We start from the raw sequence: 24,219 nt of genomic DNA, 5'->3' as shown, positions 1-24,219 counted from the left end.
CAAAAATGTAATGCCTCTTTGCTTCTGTAGATTTAAAACAGAACAGACTGAAGAACATATAATAATTTTCAAAAATTGATCCTTAATAAATCAGTAGATGACAAGAGAATAAGGCTCTTCATCAAGAGGGGATAGTTATTCTCAGTTACTGGATGTTAATCAAAGATCTGTGAAAAGATCAGAATTTTGTGGAATAATTCAACTGATAATTAACAGGTTTCATTAGTTACAACTCCTTAAACCTTTACTTTGTTGTGTTTAGACTGAAAAATATGCAGGATACTCTTTTCATTGTATATTCAGTCACTGTCTACTTCTACGGTTTGCTTTGTATTGCTGTTAAATTCCTAATAAAAACAACATAAATAAATGACCTACACTATGTATTCTTTCCTCTGCAGAACATACTGTTGATCCTGTTTGTCCTCTACCTTCTGCGGCCATCGCAGTGTTTTCATGCGTGTAAGCAGTTGTCGGAGAGCTCTGCCGGTGTAAAGTGTTTATGCTGGAGGGAAATGTGATCTATCACCGGCCAGGGCCGTTACCCAGGTGCCTGAGCACAGCCTTGCACACACATCTCATCTCACTGTCCTCTCTTTTATGATGGACAGCTCAGGGACGGGACTTCAAATTACCATCCCCTGAAAAAATGCACACATTACCTCACACACACAAAACCACACTCAGAAGGACGACAGACACAGGCAGTTCCAGATGTGCCTGCAGTCAGGTTTTTCATTCATCACAATTTGTTGGTAATCAAGCAAAGCACGTTGGAAATTGAAGTAAGGATGCGTATCAGAGCAGATCTCTGTTTGAGTAATTATGCAGTTGTGAGAACAAGTTGCCGACTTGATATCCGCACATGCCTCCTTCCTGTGATGATCCGCAGCAGCTTCCCTCAGATCCCAATCAGCTAATCTTCACATAATTAGAGGCGAGATGCAGCGAGGTTCAGTGATGGGTTTTAATTACATACAACGTCAAGCATGAGAACAGTGGAATTACATTAATCTGGACAATATCTGAGTTGAACAGTACCTGAACGGGTTAAACGTGAGGACGAACATATGCAGTGCTTTTTTCTGGTTTATTTAACAGGATCATTTGCAGCCATGACAAATCAATACGCACAAATCTCTCTTGAGTCAGTCTTCCAGCTAAAACCTGTATGATTCGAATAAACGCTATAGTACAGCAGAGTGGGGACTGAAACACAGCACTTCAAGGTAGAGAGGGTGAAAGAGGCTTTTGAGAAGAGGCATCAAAGAGAGAGTGAACTCTGAAGAAGGAGCAGAAAATGTGCATAGCCTGTGGGGAATCCATAAAACCATATAATCAAGCACACAATGGTAAAAGCTTCTGGAACAACTGAACTAAAATACTTTTGAGGGTTAAAATAACACATAAAAGTAAATCCTGATGACAGGTGGGCTCCATTATGATATCTCTTAATACTTTATATATATATATATATGTGTATATACATATATATATATATGCTATTTATACATAATCATTAATTACAGCAAATATTTGCAACGTACACCCTTAGAAACTGACTTGCCTTTGTGCATAAAATCTAAATATAACGTGTGATACAGTAAAGATTGAAGTGGTACAGCTGTTAGACTGATCAATATGCAATCACATAATCGACCAGTTGACGTGCAAATTTGTGTCCTTACATCTGTGAAATCATTGACCATGATTAGACCATTTACAAACATATTATTCCTCTCTTGTTCTTTCTTTACATTCTTGTTTTTATATGTTGGCAAAGCCTAACAAATACACCTTTTAAATAACACAGATATATCCCATCTATATATTGTTTCTGTACAAACACAGGTTTATGAATTTGGTTTTCATAACAAATCTTCCAATGGAAAGAAAATTGTTCAACAGTCTGAAAGAAATCCTTGATGCTACCGTAACATGTTACAGTAGGTTATGCTATATCAAGGGATAGATCAACATTTTAGGTAATATACTTAAACAAACTTACATTTTTTATTTCCTTTTAGGAATAAAAAAAAAATTGCTTTTTTGCTGAAAGTTAGATGCAAGGATCGATTCCAGTCTCGTTTCTGTACACAGCTGGGGGGGGGGGGGGTAGCTGAGTCTGACTGGATTCATGTATACAGCTCGGGATAGAGCCAGGCTAGCTTCCCCCCTCCCCTTTCTAGTATGTGCTAAGCTAAGGTAGCAGCTTCATACTCACATACAATCATCTATCCATCATCTATACTGCTTAACCTTTGAGGGTCGCGGAGGAACTGGAGCCAACCCCAGTTGACACCGAACAGGTCGCCAGTCCATCACAGGGCCAACATGCAGAGATAAACAACTTTCACAGTCACACCTACGTTCAATTTAGAATCTCTAATCAAGCTAATCCCCAATCTGCAAGTCTTTGGACTGCTACATACGCACTGTACAGACATGAATGTGGTATTGATCTCGTCATCTAAACTCTTGGCAAGGAAGTAAATATACGCACATTGCCCAAAAATGTTAAACTCTTCCTTTAATCATACAACATGAATTTGCTTGTGAGGCTGTTAGTGAATCCCTCTCACGGATTTCCCAAATCCAAACATCCTTTGACACATCGTCTTTGAAAGCGACGGTAAGTTGAAAGCTGCCGAACCACAGTGGCAAACAGATGCTTTTTTTCTGCCAAAAAAACTGAAACTCACTTACTGTTGTAAGTGAGTTTTACTGTTGTAAGTGAGTTTGCATGTGCGTGTGTGATGAAGGTAGTGTTGCGTGAGTGATGAAGGTAGTGTTGGCATGTTGGATACATTACCTACTCATGTGTTTACACGTTTTTCTTCAAAGCTACAAGGAGTCAACAAGTCTGGCACACTAATCATGGTGACAAGACTTCTTCTAGGCAATTTAGAATAAAAGGACATGTTTCCATGTGAAGTAAAAGTGGCTTACGTTGGATCTACACCTTAGAGTGAAAGGAGGGACCATTATACATGTCGGCTCTGAGCCTCGCCCACTCCGTCATCCTCTGGACGGAGCTCTTCTCTCTAGCGAGGATGCGGGTAACCTTCTTCAGCTTCTCCTCGTTCCTCTCCAGGTAGTGGACGCCCTCGTCCAGCATTAGGCTGAGCTTATCCTGTCGGTTATCATCCATGGAAATTTCTTCGCTCAAGCATGGATTGAAGCGGAAATACGTGTCAGGAGGGAGAAAGGCGTCGAGCATGGTGTGGACCTCTGGGGGAAGCAAGAGAGGTGAGAGTGAGGCCACAAAAACTAAATTATGAACAGACGATTAACTTTATAATACACACAAACATTCAAACACTGTGTGAACAGTGAACAGGGCATGTCAAGTCAAAGCTTATCTGTCAGTGCCTTGACAGCATTACATGTTCCAGAGTAAGCGCTTAGGGCTGAAATGTGTGAGGTTACACAAGTGGAAATGTCTGGCCTGTCTGTCATGGCTGTTTTCATCTGAGAGGTTTAATATCATCAACATACAAATGCAAACAAACAGCTGGGGTGAATATGGGTTGACTGCGAGTCCTGTATGTTCCCACAGCAGTTCAGAGGAATTCTGTTAAAACTGGCTGGAAACTCAGGCAGTAATTCATCTGAAGATATTATATCAACTTTTACTTTTTTTATAATCAATTAATCAATCATCAATCAAATTTTATATGTATAGCACATATTCACAGATCACAATTGGTCTCATAGGGCTTAACAAGGTGTGACATCCTCTGTCCTAAACCCTCAACAGGAGTAAGAAAAAACTACCAAAGAACGCTCCACTAAAACACCTAAGACAAAGAAGGAGGCTGGGACGGGGGCGGGAGCTTTGGAAACATTCTTGCTAATCTGCTGTTTCTAAATAACAAAGTGCTTTGAAAAGGCTTGGGAGAGTTTAATCCCAAATACAGGAGTAGCAGGCACAGAGAAGCATCTAGGTCACACGCTGTACCACAGCAGCAACAACAGGGAGGAGACCGAGCCAAATTTAGGCACAGCAGAGGTGTCCGTGTCCAGAGGTGATAAGGAGACGGAGGAGGCTGATGCCACTGTAAAGGGCCACAATGGGACGTATCCAGAACAGAGTCACTCTGCAGAACAGCATTTCCTGCACTAATGACATCAAAACCTCAATCATACTCTAAGAAATGATGCAGAAACATCATTTATCCAGATATAATGTGCAATGATTTAATCTTCAGTAGCAGAAAAAATTATATAAACAAAATTACACATTGAATAACTAAAATTACAGTCCTGCCTCCATCATCCAGTGCAGATTCTATCAACATAATTTTTTCCCCCCCAGACTCATATGAGATCATTGTGAACTTTGACCAATGAAATTTAATTCTAAATGACAACTGGTCAAAATTTGAAGTAATTCTCTAAAAGCAGACTTGAGATATGTTCAACAGGCCAAAAACATGTTTTGTAAGGCGGCCGTGACCTTGACCTTTGACCTCCAAATTCAAATCAGGTCATCCTTGAGTCCACGTTAATGTTTGAACCAGATTTAGAGAAATTCCCTCAAGGCGTTCTTGAGAGAACAATAACAAGGGATTGACGCACAAACAACCTATAAACATAAAGCCTTCAGCCACTGGCTGTCACTAACGTGGTGGCATAACAATTCCAGAGGGTGACATTAGGTTGCATACCATCTATTTACAGCCATCCATTCATCAATGTGCTGTGGAGCTCATTCCTATTGGAGAGTTTCATCTCACATAATAGGTGATGAGACTGTTTCCCTCAACAAAATACGGAGAGTTTCCCTATTTTTGTCTACTTTAACGAGAAAACAATACAATTATGATGCATTGAACGCTGACCTATAATGTGGCAGAGCTACTGTACAGTTAATCAGATTAAATCAACCACATATGAGCTATTTTTGCAGATCTATTAAGGATTTACAAGACACAGTTTATAGAATGATCAATAGTGGAAAAGTAGCAGAGCATGACACATCCTGAATTATAGTCCCTTGAAGCTCAAGACACAAATGGATCCTAAAATTCCTATAATGCAGCCAAGTGAATGTTTTGCAAGACCTTCTCTGCTCGTTAAACACCCACACCCTCGAACTCCAGTTAGAACAGGCTTTCTACTAAGAATTTACAGTGTTCAAGCCAAGATAACCCTAAGGACTTGTTTGTCCTTATTTTCAGTTTGTTTTAGTTACTTCTCCTCATGACAAGTACACAGATCTTTAGGGGGTTTTGTTTTCGTCTGTCTGTTCTGTCTGTCAGGATCAAAAAACGACTGGACAGATTACCACGAAATTTTGTCGAATGCAATATGGGTCAGGGAACATTTTGGTGTGGATCCACATCAGGGGGTGTATCCAGGAATTAAAAAAATGTCTTTAACGTTGTGAGATAGGGTGTTATTCAACATCTTCCTTGATTTCTCAGAGAATAATTTATGAATCTACATGAAAAAAAAAAAGAGGAATGTTTAGGGAATGCTTTCTAAATGTGGTTTCATATTGGGACTGTTGTTCCCCTGGTGGAGGTATGTGGTCTTCTTGGTGACATTCTAGTTATATGTAAATCCAGTAGTGTGCCCTTTAAGTTTAAATGTATTTTTCAAGGTGTTTACACTATTTTGTCAACAAAAAGCAAAACTACATTGACTAGATTTATACAACTAGATTTTCTAATTAAAAAAAAAAGATACATTGTGTACTTTTAGAAGGCAGACAATAAAGACTCAACCAAGTCTTTATTAGGTCAGTTTGATATGGATTTGTGAAACTCTAAATTACCCAATGCATCTTGAAGACTCTGCAGTCACTTACCCTCAGTGTCGGTGGCGCTGCTGATGACATTGGTGATTTTGGTTTTCAGACTCGTGTAGGTGGTGTTGTTCTTGCCGGGGTTTTCAAAGCGACCTGTGCCGAGCGAGACCACACACTCCAAGGGCGTGTTAGGCCACAAACACTTGCACTCATGGACAGCCAGTGCTGTGGGGTTGTTAATCAGCAGACCTCCATCCTGTGCCCAAAACAGAAGAAGTGCCATGTTAGAGAGTCCATTAAAAGGCTTTGAATGGTGCTTTATGCCAAGACCACAGTCCTGGTGAAACCAATTAATTGGCATTCGAAACCTAAAACCTTTCCTGGATTTTAACAGTTGACAGATGACATTTTTAAAGAGCATCTGACAAAACTAAAAGCACAGCTCAATGTGCAGTTCCAGAGCTGCTTGTAAGTCTACAAAGCACAGAGCTAAATTGTTGTTTTTTTTCCCCATCCCCTCACATTTTCAGTCAGACAGGCTTTGATATCGAACAACCACCCAGGAGTGCTTTTGCTTTGGATCCATAGTGTACCCAAGGCGATGGGGGAGTGTACTGGTGAGGCTGTGGGGATTGTTGAATAGGCATGAGGCTGAGGGGCCGCAGGGCTGCGAGCTGGCAGCAGGATCAAACACACAGGGGCCAGTCCTCATTAAAGAGGCCAGGCTGGGGGGGTGGGAGCTGCGGGGCCCCAAGGGTCTCGGGACACTCCAGGGGGACGAGTGCTTGTTTATTTGAGTGTGAGTGTGCATGTTTGATCGAAAGCGAATGCCTGCTTAGTCAATGCATACAATAATGTGGGTTTGTGTTTCTGGCAGCGTATGTCACATGGATTCATACACGCTGAGGCTTGGGGCAGGAGGGGGAGGGAACATCCCATGTTTACAGTGCGCTTCAGCAGTGTAGCAGCCTAACTACCATTCTATAGAAATATATGAGAGCACACAGCGTGACGGAAAATATAAAGGGCTGCCTATAGAGGCAAAGGTCTGCTAATCATCTGGGGAGATGGACTGCAAAATTGTATCATCAACCCAAAGACCAGGAAAATAAATTGCAAAAGAGATTGGGTATTGTGGTAAGACTGGAGGCACTGCATCAAGTAATGATAATCGCAGATGCTTTTTGAATGACTTGTCACTTTTAATATTGCAGTTCTATATGAAAACTATGGCACATTCAAATATTCTTTCAGGGTTCTAAAGGTGAATGAAATGACCCAAGAATATCTTAGAGGCAGCCATAATAAAATGCTAAGGAAAGATGCTATAGTAAGCATGCTCACATCTTCATAATACGGTCATAATAAGAATGCTAACATGCTCATGTTTATCAGGTATAATGTTTACCGTTTATCCATCTTCCATTGACACAAGTTTATTTACAGCTGATGGAAATTACTTTTTGTGCATTGAAAAGATTTACCCAGAACTTTATTCAGACCCTGTTCCTTGCGGTGGAAACGCAAGGAGTCTCAGTTCCTGTGTTCAAAACGTGGCTTAAGAGTCGCCACAGTCACTAAAATGTATTCTCTGGGTAAAAGACAAACCTGGATGAACAGTCATTGAAATATTAAATCTGAACCAAAATGATGAACCTGCAATTTCATCCATGCTGCTTTAATGGCTAAAAATGCAGGTAGAAATCAGAAAACTATAAACATAAATGGCTCCAGTCCCTATAAATCAAAGTGTGTGATAGAAGAACTTTCTTTGATTTGTAAATAAATGATCTGCTATGATAATGTATTGAAATGATAATCTAAAAATCCTACATTAACTTTATGGAGAATCTCTTGTGAGAGCACCAATCTCACCTGCTGAGATGGAAAAAGATGATTCTACTCTGCCACAAAGCAGCGGCACGTCATTCTGCACCAGAAGCGTGTCTGACCAGGCCGAGAGAAAAGAGAGGAAAATGCCTGGATTGCAGTTGCTCCTAAAAGAGCCTTAGAGTGACTTGCAGCACAAAGGGCATCAGATGAACCCAGCTGGAAACAGTTCTGATCTCTCGGAGCTCAGTGAGGGGCTTCATTTTCTGAACTTAGTGGAAATTACGGCAGCAGTCTGGGCCCAGTTATGGCTCCTTTGTGCTGATAGCTGGGGGCAAGTTTCACAGGCACAGTGACCGGCCTTACGCACAGAGCCCAGCCGTGTAACATTAGAAGCCAACTGCACAATGCTCCTGTGAGCTGGGGAATACTGAATACTATAACTTGTCTCTATTTCAGTGCACCTGCTCGAGCAATTCAGAGCCGGTGATTATAGTCGAGCCCTTGGAGGAAAGCCTGGTGTGTGGCAGCGAGGAAGATTTGTGGTGCCACTGGAAGACTGGTGGGATTTTTCTTTGTGTGTGGCGCTCAGAACTTTTCCGAGGAATCAATTATTTAGGAGATACCGCAAGTTGCATCCATCATCTCCTTCCATCGCTGTCAAGACCAAACAAGCTTCCTTGTCAGAGATGGTACCGAACTCAAAAATACAGTGAGAACAGTTTGGCAGATGCTGCAGCTGCCGTGGCTCTTTAAAGACAAGTTTTCAGTGATATATCCACACTTGGTCCCCTGCCACGTTCTCACTCAAGGGTTTCTTGAGGTCATTGTATGTTTGGATGAAGAGGTTAGAAACATTGATCTACTTAGGAAAAACTGCAAATGAGCTTTGCAAACTACACGGACAAACTTAAGTGGCCCGTCAAATACTCAGCGAGACGCAAAGCAAAGGTCACTTCCATTTATAAGGACTTAGAGCTGTAACGCTGCCTGTATTTTACAATGACTCAATCACACAGTGCAAACTAGAAATACTGACGACCAACCATTGCAGTTTCAGTCTCCATAAAATTTGTTCCAGGTCTAATCAGTTAATCTGAGTCTAAGTGAGCATTTGTCTCAAATTTGAAAAGGATTCTTTCGAGATTAGATAACATGTTCACGAGGCAAAAATGTGTTTTGTGAGGTCACAATTCTAATCAGGTCATCCTTGAGTACAAGTGAACGTTGTGCAAGATTAATGAAACTACCTATGGGTGTTCTTCATATCATGTTCACAAGAACAATACACCACCATCCCCTTGACCTTCTATTCACTTCATGTTGGAGTCCAAGTGAATGCTTGGACCAAATTTGAAGAAAGTCCCTTAAGGTGTTCTTGAGATGTTATATTCACAAGATCATATATGTGTTTTGTAAGGTCGCAGTGACCTTAACCTTTGACCTGTAACCACCAAATTCTCACCAGTTCACTCGTCAATCTAACTGAACATTAGTGCCAAATTTGAAGAAATTCTCTCATGGCATTCTTTAGATATCATCTACCAAAGAATTGGACGGACGGATGGACAGACAACCCAAAACCATAATGCCTCCGGCCACTGGCCGTCACTGGCACAGAGGCATAATACCATGTGGCAACATAGGCAGGGTACACTCCTGACTGATGTTTAACCCTAGACTCGGAGAGGAAACACACTTCTGGAATACCACGTTTGAATTCAGGCTTCCTGAAAGGTTTAATGGTTTCCTCAAACAGGGTTTCTTGATTCCAGTGGAGCCTGTTTGTTGATACTCTGGAGGATCAGAGCTCATTTGACCTCGCTCTCTCCCTTCAGGGTCTAATGGCGGATTCACAAATGAGCTGCCCACATTTTCTATTCGCAAACAAAGCAAGTTTTCAAATAATTAGGTCTCCTGCACCTTTGGGAACATATTTCACTTCGTCAGATGGCCAATTAAACTGAAACATAATTTTTTTTAAAAGGAACAACTTCAAACAGCGTATTCTGAAATAAAAACTACTCCATCACATGAGCAGTTATAAATATAAACAAAATGAAGACGAGCATGATTTATAGGTCCCTTGCACTGCGGTTGTCATTAACTCATGGGAGCTTATCTTCATTGTGCCAGTTTAAGCTGTCTTAAAGCAGGAGTGCTGATTTGAATAGGAACGAGGTGCTATCGTCGTGATCAGTAAAAGTCATTTCACGCCCCAGTGTGTGTCAGCTCCCATTAGCTGGGACAACAAACTTCATCCTCTTCATTTAGACTGCCTCCGCATCTCTCTCCCTCTCTAACCCGTGGGTAAGCTGGAGCGGCGCCTCGTTGCGAAGGTCGTTTTGAGTGGCCACGGCACAGAGGAAAAAAGGAGCGCTCGCTTAAATCTAAAAGAGGCGAGCCCTTAACATGCATCTGGTGTAGCTTTTACATCACAGCCCCAATGAGCAGCTGTAGTCTTTACAATTTCTTCTTTGGCTACTTTGGCAGAGCATGACTGAAGGGCACTGAGCTCTGTCATGATTTATTAAAAGACGCTGCCAATGAGAGTCCCCTCTCTCAAATGAGTAATTAGGGAAGCATCACATATATCACAGACATATAATTATGTCTGTCACAATAGCCACTGTGTTTTCCAGAGACAGCATTCTGTCGATTAAGTAGATAATCAGGCACCTTGTATGCACTCTTATGACTTTAAAATTATATTTGCAAAAAAACAAGCTTTCTCCGTTGCCATCTATGTGATCAAAAACATAAATCTTCTCATTGAGTAAGATGAATTGCCTACATAGCGTGCAATCCACATGAAAGACCACAACTGTCACCAGTGAAGATGCGACTGACAAAGGTGTCAGTGTGTTGAGTGTCACTCTCAAGTGGCGGCCCGGGTCAAGTTAGAGATCTTCATGCCATATTATGCAATTACGTCGACCACTTCTCCTCTTTGCCTTTTTTTCCTTTATAGGCCCCAAAGGTCACATTGTGGTTCAAGCCGTCTTCCCAGGCTGTCAATAGACGAGGGACCCATGTGTGCAAGTGCCAGCTTTGCCCCCAGGCCGGCAAAGCAATTGAGATCTACTGCGCACAGTTATCTTTTCCCACACATTTTTAGAATTCATGACCACACATGTACAGCCATTATTGAAACAATGAGTCATCTCTGACGGCTGAAGCCAGTCAGGTTAAACTGCAGCAATTAATGCAAACCCCCTTACGCTTATGTTTACTCAGTTTAAATTCCCTTGAGACATTATCTGCATATTTGACAACTTCATATTAGAAAGCATATTTTTTTCTGTCCATCATATTAATTCCTCTTCTGGACATTAATTTATCTGCTGTGCTGTTTACCAGAGGCAATTTAACGGCCACCTGGATAACAATACATCACAATGCAAGGTTTAAAGCGGAGATTTAATACAAGAAACCTCATCTGGAGCCACGGCAGTGAAAGCAGGGGCAGATCCTGGGGCAGGGCCAGGGGGCTACTGGCCCAAGCTGAAAACTGATTGGCCCATGAAGAAAACCTGTAATGTCAATAGTCTTTTATTTTATTTTATAAACTAGTCACTTTCTTACAATACCAAATCTAATAATGTGTTAAGAATTTAAGGTTTTTTAAGAACACAATGAGCTTTTACAAAATACATTCAATGATGTGTGGCTTTGCTTAAAGGTATTGAGCTAACAGTCAATATGAAATGACTTAAATGTGCATTTAACTGAACGAGGAATTGTGGACGGATGTTGGACATGTGTAAATTATGGCTAGTCCCTTTTGGCCCTTGATTTATAAAAATCCTAGATCTGCCACTGAGAGAGAGGCCTGTGTGGTGCACTCTGAGCCGGACAGGAAGATTCAGGGAAGCTTTTGTACAGCAGCCAGTCAAAAATAATCAGTGGACTGACCAAATCCCCAAGCAAGTGTTAGTGTATCTGAGAAAACATTTCTTGGCAAAAGAACCAAAAGACTACTCAGTCGAGGAAACCGAGTTAATGTGACGATGACAGAATCCGTGTGTATGACTTTATACTCAGGGGACCAAGAGCCCGAGTCTGTCTGCAGCAGGGCTCACAGGTTTGAGCTCCGTCCTCCAACAGCCTCCAGGGCCGAGCTCTCAGGGTTTAACTCAGGAGGAGAGAGAGCAGGAATGAGGATGTGGCTCAAAGCTCAGCTTTATCTTGTCTGTCACTTCTCTGAATCCACCACCTGTGTAATATATGACCAATAACGTCACCTGAATTGACCTTAACAATGAGGCAGAGAAAAAAAAAGAACTGCTCTTTTGGAACGGTACTTAATTTTGTGAGACACTTTTACTTCTATTTTCACACACAATCAATCCATTTTGGAGCCATATTTGCCACATTGATTTTCCTAGACTCATTAATGACTCATTAATTATTGATAAAATAAATTTTGGTTTATTTCTGGCTGTGTGAAGTGTTTCTGCTGAGTGTGAAGCCTTGTTGTGGCTCTCAAGAGCTGCGCTGAGGGTGACTGCCCACTGATCCGACGCCTCCCATCAAATGTTGGCAGAAGTGGGCACGAAACATGCGCTCATTCCTCCCCAGTGCCTCAGGAGAAGCCATAGCAACCAGGCTGAAAAAAAAATATTGGGCCCCCCTCACTATTCCACTCATGCCCCGACATCCATTGTCAAAACGCCTCAAGTCCTCTACTTCTGTGTTCGTTAGAGTAGAGATAACTGAGAAAGCCTTAATGTGGAACATGCGCCTCCTCCCTCCCTTCATCTCCTCTATGTTTCCACTCTTTCTCTCTTGTTCCCTCCCTTGCTTCGGCATCCCCTCCATGGCTGCGGTTGCAAGTGTGAGACTTTGATAAAACCGTGTCTGCTCTGCTTCAAAAGGTCTTGCTCCAAGTTACAATTTCCCCAGTGTACCCAGTGTGAATCTAAAGTTCTGGATCATCGTCAGACAGATTTCTCTTCCAGCGGAATCACAGAACAATCAGAACTTTCTTGAAACGCTGCTTGAGAACTCGGGCATTCGCTCAGCACATGGCATGAAAATTCTCCTGCGCTCCCCGCACAAAAGAGTGATTGTTTGGAGCTTAAATTAAGTGGAAAACTCTGTGGGCGTTTGTGGAAAAGAGGGAGATGACTCTCTCTTCAGGGAATCCTGACATCACACAGACAGCATGCTATGCTCACGACCAGTTTCAAATAGCCAGTAGATTGAGTCATCAGGCCGGGAGGCACTCTGCATCTGGCCAGAGGCTCACAAGGAGAGGAAAGTGGCAGAATGCTGCATGAAGTGGTTTATTAAAAGGAGTTCATTGTATTGTATATTATGTTCTTTGGCGTTACACTGTTCAGTCATATTTAAGTTTAAAACCTCATCAAAAATGACATTTGCGAATACCAATTTAAATCAGGATGAATAAGTGTTTGTTTATCACTGAAATGTAAAATTTCCTATTTTGATATCAGCATCTCCTCGAAAATCTAATTTCTCGCAAACTAACTGCAACAACAGACGCTTCTGTTTAATTTAATGAAACTGTTTTTGTCAATTCCTGCATTGCCTTTTAAATTTCTATTTATGAGTTTCAGTGGCTTTTTCCTCTAAATATCTTAAATCCAGAATTCAAGATGTTTAATTTCTTTGAGCTATGACCTGACAGAAGCAGGAGACACTGGTGCAGTTGATGAAATGTTGTCTCATTCGTTACCACCCCCTGGCTCTATGTGGATCTCATTCTATTCTAAATCCATGCTAGAATAGGAAAAAAGCTAACTGAACTTTTACTTGAACATGTTTATACTCTATTATCTGTGTTTCTGTTTTTAAAAGGCTGTATCATTTGTAGAATCAGAACCAAACAAGTGATAGCAGAATATCTTAAGGCAGAGTGAACACAGGTAAAAACCATCCCATAAATACCAGGTTAGAAAGTGGAAAAAATGAGCTCAAATCACACAGGAAACATGAGTCACGGCTAGAATACAACCATCAGGGCTTACTGATCTTTTTTTGTATTTTCATTATGTTTTCCATTGTGAAAGTTTCTTTTGAAATAATTTTTTATAAAAACACCAGTGACTGACTTCACGTCAAGTGTGTTAAATATATTAAACTACTGATGGCGTCTCATCTTCTCGCAGTATGAGGCTTCCTGCTGGCGGCTGACTAACAGCGGTTGGAATAGCATCGCATAATTAGATTGTCTTTTCCTTCTAAGGCAGATGCAGCAGTCAAACACATGTGTGTGATGAGGGAAGTGCTGCATTTGGGATAATTAATGCATCTCAGAGCAGAGTGAGCTCTGCAAGATGGCAGGCGGGGGAATCTCCCACCACAGGTGGGTTTTTCAATCAACCAGTCTCTTTCATTCTCTGCTCCTGCACTTCCCCATTCACCAACACAACCGACACAGCTTCCAATTAAGAGCTTGGGAGCTCGTCTACATGGGATATTGACTTTGAAGCAAACACATGCTCATTCACATGTGTTTGTGCCACACGAGATCTGCGCTGTGTTTGTCGGTCTGGTTGCCAAATCTAAGTTCTGAATGTCACATTCAAGGAGATGTTGAGATCTGGAAGCAACAGGTCAAACCAAAGCTACACCAACAGAATAGTTAAACAGAAGTGGAACATGAGCTGCTTTCAGACAAGCACTGAAGTCATTCTCTTGACATTTTCTGCAGGGGCTATATGTGAGAATGCAAATGTTCGAGTAAGTTGTTCTGGACATTTTCCAGATATTTTTTCAGCCAAGCACCTTGTAAAATGTGCAGATAATTCTGAGAGAGCCCATGTGAGAATACAGGAGGAGTAAGTTGAATGTGACGTTTCTAATACATGACGGAAGTGAAGGTGGAAGAATGCAAATATCTCAGGATGAAAAAGACGAGCCATACACGTAGAAGACGTTGACAAAGATGTCAACTTGGAAAAACAAGATTTGACAGCATTTGGCCAATGTTGATGTGCGGCAAACAAAAACAGTCCTTTCCTCTGCAGAATTTATACCATGTCCTGCCTCCTGCAGGCTCTACCCAGGCGGCACCCCTCACCTGAATGTTCCAGAAGACATCTAAGGGAATGGTCACACAAACATTCATGCCAAGCAAATATCGCGGGTTAACGTTCACGAAAGTTGACATACATGCAAAGCCATGCTGCAATTTACCAGGCCACAGGAGGCAAATGTTTTTGTTTTTTTTGCTTCTTGTCCTCGCTCGTACAGAAAGGGAGAAGAGGAGGCTAAGGTTAGCCACTGATACATTCCCGTAAGTGTGACCCATCATATATTATGACTTATTGTGCAGGCATTTCCAGTATGTTATCTGTGTGCTTTTAATCTCCCTTTCAAAAGGACTGTGCATCTTCTGTTTAGAGAAGATGCTTGTTTTCTAATATGAAGCTATGTCTCTGATGTGATGTCATAATACTTCTCCTGCAATCTGCTAAGTCCTTGCTTAAAAAGGTAAATAGCCATACGTATTGATCAGTAAAACGGTAGAGTGGACTGGCACTTTGTTATGTTACTGATGGCTAATGTATACCTGTTTACTGGAGATAGATCTGAGTGTGTATCATTGCGACTCTGCCCCTCAATCTCCTGTCAAAACGTAATTGACTGGAAACAAACACTGACAGACGGAAACAGAGATCCTCCCCTCCTTCTGGCTGTGCCAAGGATTTTTCTCACTAGGCTTCTCAAAATCCTTCAAACTCCACCATCAACAGACTGAACAACATGTAAATCAGGCAGACCAACAATAAGCCCAGTATTTCTCAGAGAGAGGACTGCAGAACTATGTGAATGTGAGCGAGGGTGTGAAAACGAGAATGAGTAAGGAAAAAAATAAGCCTGAACAGTTACATTACACTGTAACTGAATAAAATATTCATAGGCAGAGTGAAACAAAGTGAAAATAAATTATCTGAAACTGCCAAAACTGTTAATTGGATTTTGAGCTGAGGAACCCAGGTCCAGAATGTTTGATGATAGGTGATATGGTTCCAGAGATACAGGTCAAAAAGTGACCTCACCTCTGGTTTGAGGGTCTCCAATGATGACTAGGGACTAAATAAACACACATACTTAAGGGTCAGGACCATTTACTTGGTTATATTGATCATGAACAGGTAAAACAATTCAGATCCTGATTCTGTGTGACATCACATCCATTTCTGTATCAAGGTATGGATCATCAACTTTCTGTTGAGTATCGACTGACATTTACAAACGTGCCAGTTTTTGTAAGAAGGCGTTTGATCAGTTCTGAGAGCTGGCAAAGAAGAGAACCTGCAGAATGAATCCGGCCCATATTTTCTTTGTTTAGACAAGTGGTAATTCAGGAATTTCATCCTATGAAATCGACTGCTGCAAGTCATTTCACGTCACCTTTTCTGTATCAAATACTGACAGGATATATTCCAGATTTAATTCAGATCAGATGAAGGGGTGGGGCCAAGGGGGCACTGGTCCCAGCTGAAATCTGTTATTGTGGAGAATGGTACTGACCTGGTGGAGATCATTGCCCAAGGTGAACTCTTGAAAATACCCAGGAGCTGCTGACGTGGCTCGGATCGCCTGCCAGAGTTGGTGCTGGCTGCCGCCAAGGTAGTGTGAACGCACCCCAGGTAGCATGTTGTAGTTTCTGAACACGTAAGCCTTCAGTGGCGTGCCCCGGTTCACAATGGTGCTCACCGCTGCCACCTACAGGCAAAGGGAATACATACAGTATAATGTGATTGAAGCAGTATTTTACGTCGGTTGGGATGTAAGATGCAGGAACAATTTCTACACCGACACGCTGACGGATCAATTTAATAACATCTCAGGGGAGTCTGCTGAGAAATGAAACCACATACACTTCTCTAGCCATGCAGCCTTATATAGTTTTTAAGTGTATTTTCCATCAAAAATACAAAACTTAGATCAAGAAAGGAGCTTTCTGTGTAGCTTCCCTGCAAACAAGATGAAACGAAGGCCCACAGGTCAGCACCAGAATAGCGGGAAGAAAGAGTCAGGTCCTCTTACAACGCTCACCTTGGGGCATTCTGCGTTTCTTGAAGTCTCCACCAAGAGTTGAGAACCCATTTTCTCTCTGTGGAATAGAAGAGGATGATGCTATTTTCTGGCTTTATGAGTTTTGGTTAGTACGATTACTTGTTACAGAAATCTTTCTGCAAGCTTAAAAAAAAAAAAAAATCATCCTGCATATGAGTTAATGGAACTGAAATAATTTTATGATCAGCATAATTAGTTTAACGGATCACTTACATTTACCAGAATTACTGACCTTTTTAAGACTTTTCACCATATTTAAACATATAGTGATGGTTTTCATTCTTAAATACACTTATCCAAATTTCCCTACCAGCCTATAGTCTACAGTGATTTCAATTTTCTTGAATATCGATCATCTGATTTCATGGGTTAGGGTTATGACACATAACTGACAAATACAAGGCAGCACAGGAATTAGCAAATACATCATTTTAAAACAAAGAGCAGATGTGAGGCTTAAGTCAAAGGTCTATCTATTTCTACAATACAGTTTAATATTACTGTATGTTTTGGTTACATACAGTCAATCAGGCATCATGGGTTTACCACATTACTATATTGACATTGTAAAATGACTCTTGATTCAGACATAAGCTTAATTCACAACAACAGTGGAACTGACTTGAGGATGTTCTCCCAGACTTCACTATCATAGAATGCATGGCTCCAGCCCATCTTCACCGTGCCGACAATGACGTTCCGCTTAAAAACGTCTGAGCCCAACTTCCGGTAAAGGTCGTCACACTCGTTCAGCGGGATTTGGAACACACCTAACATGAACCCTAGGATAGCACCTGAGGAAAAACATTCAAAGAGGGACAGCGACTAAGAAATAAAACAATATACAAAATTACATTTTTGGAAACATGAAGTCTAAAAGCTTCAGTATGTACATCGATGTACATGGTAATCTTGATAACAAATATGGAAATACAGCTAATTGTTCTGTTACTATTAAGGTGTGGAGTTGATGAAAGGCTAATTCCTTGAATTATTAACAGTTGAGAGTAACATCAACCTTTGATGAGCAATAGATGAGTACAGAATGAGTGAACATGATTATAATACGGTTGGTAAATGCTTCTCATTTCCTTCGTCTCCCTGATTGAGGATCTTTGATGAGATTAACAAGGCGACACAGACCTGTGAGGGCAGAACTGGATTCTATACATGAATGATGTGGCTGATCAAAATGACCAGATGTGGCCCAGATGGGTTTTAAATGTGTGGACAGGATTTGATCTAGCAGGGTAATTACATCGTGCTTTGACGACATTCAGTAAATCTTAAGAATGAAGTACCTCCGACTGTTGACGATTAAGACTGAGAGAACTGAACCGAGGACAAACAGAAACTTCTGGTGGTGATTAAAGAGCAATGTTCTCTGAAAACAAATCAACATTTCTCAATCTGTTGTGAAATGACAACAGAAAAGTGGCAGATGATGGGATACTAATCCACAGCACCCCCTTGTGGTAAATTTGCATACAAAAGGAAAATGCATATATCGACCTACTGACAAAACCAAATGTAGATAAATGGCGCTTCTAGCTCAACCCCCCCCCTCCTAACCTAAAACTATTAAATAAAATGTTATAACTGAGATAAACTTAATCAAGAGATGAACTCTGTTGTATCACTGTTGGTTTTTATTTAACATTCTTGTGGGCATTTAAATATTATTTATATATATTTTTTTCAGTTTTTGTCCCTCAGTTTTTGGTTAATTTTATTTTCTTCTCTCTGGTTGTGAATATATTATTTTAACCACTTAATGTCAATTTGACACATTCATCTGTGTCCAAACAAGTCAACACAATACACTCCATTTCTAAAATAACTAGAATGGCACTGAGGAGAGCGCATACCTCCGCCAATGTCCAACAGTCCCCTTATATTCAATCAAGCTGCACCAGATTGAATACACTCATAGATAAATGTTAAAATATGTTCTTTAAAAAATCCTGAATCCACCCCCTGATCTGGATCCGCACCAAGATTTCTAAGGCTACTTTTCACATCCCTCCACAAAGTTTCCGGTGATCCGTCAAGTAGTTTCTGCATAAAACTGCTAACTAACAGACAAATGCAGATGAGAACATAGCATCCTTGGTGGAGGTAATAAAGTATTAATCCTGAAAATGTTTGATAAAAAAATATCAATATTGTAATTGTATTCATCATCTAAGCAGCTTAACAAGCGTTACCCTCCATGGCCTACATTGACTGCACAGCAGCAGGGTTGACATTAGAGTAGATATGTTGGTGAAATTGAGGTCAAAAGAAGCACAGAGCACAAAATGGGTCAGTGTGCGATCAGTGCTGCGACTCTGATAATCCACACACGTGCAGAATTAGGGCAGGAGGACAACATACCTGTGCTGACACCACAGATATAATCGAACTGTTTGTAAATGGGTTTGCCGGTCATGGTTTCCAGCTTCTGTAAAGTCTGAAGCGCGAGAAGTCCCCTGAAAGTACAAAGACAGACACATACACATAGAGCCACTTAATAATAAGATAATAACCAGAGCAACAGAACTGGGTTCAAAGAGTGAAATCTGATCCTCAATAAACATAAATCCTTATCTTTTTACACTTACTGTTTCTCAACAGTTCAACAACACTAACTGAAACTGCCAACAGAGGCAGTGAATTGCTTTTTAGAATATTCTGACATGACCTCAGCTGGAATAAAAAGCCATTTAGTTCCACTTTGAAAGGAGTTGACATCAGTGAATTATATCTTACAGTAAAAAAAAGAGCAGAATTTGTACCTCAAACCTCCCCCGTCAATGGAAAGGATCCGAACACCACGACCTTTAACAGGCATCTGATAGCCCACCAGAGCAAGGGCTTCTCTGACTGCTGCCCTCAAGCCTAGGTCACTGGCCTGCTTCAGACGCAGGAGGCAAGGGATGACCCTCTCCTGAGGAACACACACACACACACACACACACACACACACACACACACACACACACACACACACACACACACACACACACACACACACACACACACACACACACACACACACACACACACACACACACACACACACACACACACACACACACACACACACACAGTCAATCAACCCATCATGATTATGTGCACACTGAGGGAAAGTGGAGCTGGGAGAGGAAATAATGAGAGCATGGACTTAAGTGTGAGATGGCAGGGCTAGTTCGGTTAGTTGGTCATTTAATGTTGTTGCTTCCTCAGTTAAAATGTATAATTTGATTTTACATGCTGCTGTCTTAACTATCTTCCTTTGTATTTCACAGACAGTCATAGAGCATCCCATATATTCTGCCAGTTTTCTTTTGAGTTTGACAAACTGTCCCTGACAAAACTGTCCCGTAATCTTATCATCAACATCTTATCACTTCAGAAACTGGATATGTTTTGGATCTATAGACATTTTATATTCAGTTAACACACCTTTGAGTCAAGCATATAAATAAGCACTGGGTAGATGTAAAAAATGAAGCAAGCAATTCTGATCACAGATTCAGGATTATCATTTACCAAAAGGAAAACAGTCCTGCAACTGTAAGCGACACGGAAATGAAACATTTATGGTAAAAATAAAGAACGACACCATCAGTTAGGTTGATAATGTCAAGTCCCTTGGCATCATCTTAGATTCACATCTAAGATTTGATGAACACGTAAATTAATCTAACAATTGACAGATTCATTCACAGATATGTTACATCACATATTATTCAGGTAGGACTCCCAATGCCATGAATCAAAGTTATTTTATAAATGAATAAATTATCACATTTAAGTAACTGAACTTAAATGTTTGATGATACAGGTGTGGTGTTGCAAAATCATTAAAAATGTATATTTGGAAAAATGAATGACAGCTGGCTTAAAGCACATGCGTCACTTTCACTGCTACAACTGCATCCTGGAGAAAACACATGATCCCGCTGCCTTTCTCAAACTGACTGGACATTGGCAAGTTTTTCAAAAGTTCTTATTTAAATCAGATTTTTTTTTCAATGAAAGCACATGATACAGTCATCATTAAAAAGAATGGAGATGGTGAATATTATTGTGACCTTGAGTAAAAGGTACAACCATGGACTGAATAAGGTGACAGGAGTTAATGCGTGAGATGTCAGGGTACATTTTTTTTCTCACATCATTACTGTGCTATAAATGAAACTCAGGTCAATCAGTCACCACAATGAAGTCCTTTATTTCTGTTGCCATTTGCAAAGCTATGCAAATTATTCTTTCAGTGATACGTTGAACACAACACTATTCTTGATTTTTCACAGAGGATTAACCTTCCTCACACAAGTAAATGTCAGCTTGCTCATATTTGTATAAATAGGTGAATACCGTGTGAGTTCCTGACACCATCACAGATAAGGCGGAGACATAAATAAATGCAACAATATGCAGTCTGCATGTAGTTGCGTGGCTCTGACAATAAACAGAGCATAACATAAGCTGTTGCCACAGCTGACATTTTGCCTGGTATGGGAAAATTCCCAAACACAAGCACAAGGCCAGTATCTACATTATTCACATTCTACAGCTGTTTAGTTATTCAATCCAAATATAAACACGCTTATGTACGTAGGTGTAAAAAATGTGCTGCAGTAAACACTGTCTTAAGACTGTGAGCTTGTGCCAAATGTAAGAGTTGATGCAGCATTAGACATTTTGCTGACAAAGCCTCAGGATGCTTGCATTCTGGGAAAAAGGGGGAGAAGAAAATGCAGGGCAGCTCAGATTTCTCACCTTGACAGCAACAACACGAGTCTCTGGAAACTCCAGGAGATGGTAACTGAGGTCTTCCACTCTGTTGATGTAGACCCTAACATCTGATGCCCTGTGCAGAGCCTGGACCAGACCCCGAGTCCGATTGTCCACACTCACCCTGGCAATAATCTGGAGGATATGCAGCCAAAATAAGCAGCCAGTTAGATCTTAGTGTTACAAATAAAACCTTGGCCAAATCTCTGCCTCCGCAAGTGTCTTATTTTAGAAAACAGATTCCCAGAACTCAGGGAGCACATCTGCATTAGACATATGAAACAAGAGCTTTGGTCAACTAGTAGACAGCAGACTCTCTGCTATAATATGCAGACCTATCTGATGAGTGCATACATTTTCCCTCAAACATAGACAGAGAGCATATTTGACATAGTTAGAGTTTGTGTCTGCAAAACAAAGACAGAATGTTTACATATTATCCTATGGCACACCTTTAAGAAACTGACAGGACTAGTTACTAAAAGTGTATGCTAACTATCACATTCATATTCATACAAAAGAGAATGATTTAGAAATTAAATGTTGCTATGTTATAGACGCACCTTTTCCCTTTGATGTAGAAGCTTCTTGGCTTTCTCCTCTGCAGCCTTCTGCTCCTTACTAACAGTGGCCACAACCTGTTTCACTGGTGCCTCCTCAATCTTCCTCTCCGCCACTGCAGCAGTCTTGGACTCTGCTGACCTGAATTTGGGGACCAGGGGAGCAATGTAGCTGCCAACGAAGGCTTGCACAGTGGGAGCCGAGTACGACAGGTAGTGTCCTAGACCCTTCTTCGAGGAAGGAGGAGTAACTGGAGCAGCAGCGCCTCTTTTATCAGACACTGGCATGAGGTCAAAGGTTTGTTGTCCCTGAGAGGAAGCAGTGGGACAGTCAACATTGTCCACTTTCTTGTCCTGAGTCTTGGTACTGCTGCCAAAGTATGCGTTGATGTGATGGGACAGGTAGTTGTACGTCTCATCCAGGTTGACAGAAAAGGGGCTGGGATGGAATAGTGCTGTGGGTTGTTTGGGAGTTGTGCTCTTGTTCTCCAAGTCGCTCGATAAAGCTTTAGGCTCTTCGTTCGCAAAAATGGAAGAACTGGCTTTGACAGGAGGAACGACACGCTTTATTTTTCTCTCCTTAATTTCTCGCCCAGTCACAACTGTGGCAGCGATGGTCGCTGATGTGGAATTTTGAGAATGAGTGGAGGTAGCAGCACCTGCATCACATGCAGCAGCAGTTGAAGGAACGGATGGACTCGCAGAGGATGAGTCAACAATAGGTGTGAGTATAGTGGTTGTAGAAGGAGGAGCAGCATTGTTGGGAGCAGGAGTAGCTGTGATTAAACCCTCCTCAGCTTTTGGCGTTGACTCAACACTGACCTCAGCCTTGTTCAAAGCCTTTAAAGAGTTTGGTTTTAGTCTGGTTAATTTGGAGAGAAGTTGTGTGTGTGTCCCACTCACAGCTTTAGAAACTGTGTCCAGCGTGTTCCTGACCCGAGACATGTGTTGGCTTAGACCAGCCGTCCAACGTGAGGCCGAAGTGTTCAGATGCAGGCTGCTGGTGTGGAGTCCCAGACTTTGTCTAACCTGGTTGGCTTTACAGAGCCACCCTTTACGAGCCCTGCTCCTCTGGTGGTGGGAGCGCTTCCAGATGAGACGACCGGCCTTGTAGCAACCAGGTTGCTGTGCATGAATCCTACAGTGAGAGGTATCAGACAATGGAAGTGATGCTGCATGTCTTTGCCACAACAGAAATGATCCGCTTACTTTCCCCCAGGTGTTTGGAGTACATCTATGAATCATTCTGTCAGGTCATAAGAGTTTATGACATCCAGACAAATATAAGGTCTATGCTCTCCCTCCTCATTAACCTGGTGATGAACAACAAAAAAAGTGACATTTAGATGACAGAAGCAAAACAGAAAGAAAAAATATATAAAATGAAAATGAGGTGGCACTAAGGCTGCTCCTAACTCTTGTTTCTAGGTATTTAGATAGATAGATAGATAGATCATTGATCCAGAGGGAAATTTAGGCATCCAGTAGCACACAAAACAGTCAAACACAAGAACATGAGAATAATAAAAGGTGAAAATAGGTCTTGAATAAGTACACTGCAGTTAGATGGAAGTCTAGCTAGCCAACAGAACTACTACAAAGCTGTCACTGTAAAGAAGTATGTGCTAATGGAGATGTTGACTATACCAATATTTTAAGTATAAGGTGATTGAAAGAGACAATTAACCGAGGAATATTGAAGCCAAATATAAATACAGAGTTAAAGATATATAACTCAAGCTATATAAAGTTGTGCATTAGACTAACATAGCCTGTAAAATAATGGTACAGCAGATGTGTTTGTTTTGTTTATTTTTTTAAAAAGGTAAAAACATTGCAAGAATAAAACGTACAAAATAAAACTATATTTAAAACATGATTAATATAGGCAGTAGTAAACGTTGCTTTTGAACCTGTACAGCAGCTGCACCAAACAGAGGTGAACCATCAGCTAACAACCCCAGGTCAACACACTTCAATCTCAGCAGCTAACTGGTAGCTTCGTTCACACACAGTGGAGCAGCTAGTTGAGTTAGCATTCCCACAGGCCACACAGAGTGAAATAAAGAATACCTGTGTTTTATGTCGTCGTCTCATGAAAGCCGGAAATCATTTAACGCTCACATATAGTCGCCATGCTCCCTTATCGTCAACACGGAGTAAAATAACGTGAAGAAATAATCTGTGTCATTCGACCTGACTCTTATGTTCAAGCGCGACATCACCACGTCGGTC

General features: G+C 41.2%; 1 protein-coding gene across 2 annotated transcripts; it reads right to left on the bottom strand.

Moving 5' to 3' along the window:
• Window positions 1-953: 953 nt before the first annotated feature.
• On the bottom strand, window positions 954-24,219 carry LOC117763440 (calcium-independent phospholipase A2-gamma-like). Of its 2 annotated transcripts, none has more exons than XM_034588560.1 (10): window positions 24,058-24,219; window positions 21,988-23,297; window positions 21,410-21,559; window positions 19,417-19,568; window positions 19,016-19,110; window positions 17,262-17,433; window positions 16,619-16,676; window positions 16,091-16,285; window positions 5,816-6,011; window positions 954-3,231 (listed from the first exon to the last, which is right to left on the bottom strand). In XM_034588560.1, the coding sequence occupies exons 2-10, from the start codon at window positions 23,227-23,229 to the stop codon at window positions 2,957-2,959; spliced, it is 2,535 nt and encodes an 844-aa protein (XP_034444451.1). In that variant the 5' UTR covers window positions 23,230-23,297; window positions 24,058-24,219; the 3' UTR covers window positions 954-2,956. The 2 variants fall into 2 exon arrangements, with proteins under 2 accessions (XP_034444451.1, XP_034444452.1); XM_034588561.1 differs by having other exon boundaries at window positions 21,988-23,122; window positions 24,058-24,210.

Source organism: Hippoglossus hippoglossus, chromosome 6 (genome assembly GCF_009819705.1).
Source record: "Hippoglossus hippoglossus isolate fHipHip1 chromosome 6, fHipHip1.pri, whole genome shotgun sequence".
Taxonomy (NCBI): Eukaryota; Metazoa; Chordata; class Actinopteri; order Pleuronectiformes; family Pleuronectidae; genus Hippoglossus; species Hippoglossus hippoglossus.
Note: the sequence above shows the minus strand (reverse complement) of the source record. Positions and strands in the feature narration are given on the sequence as shown.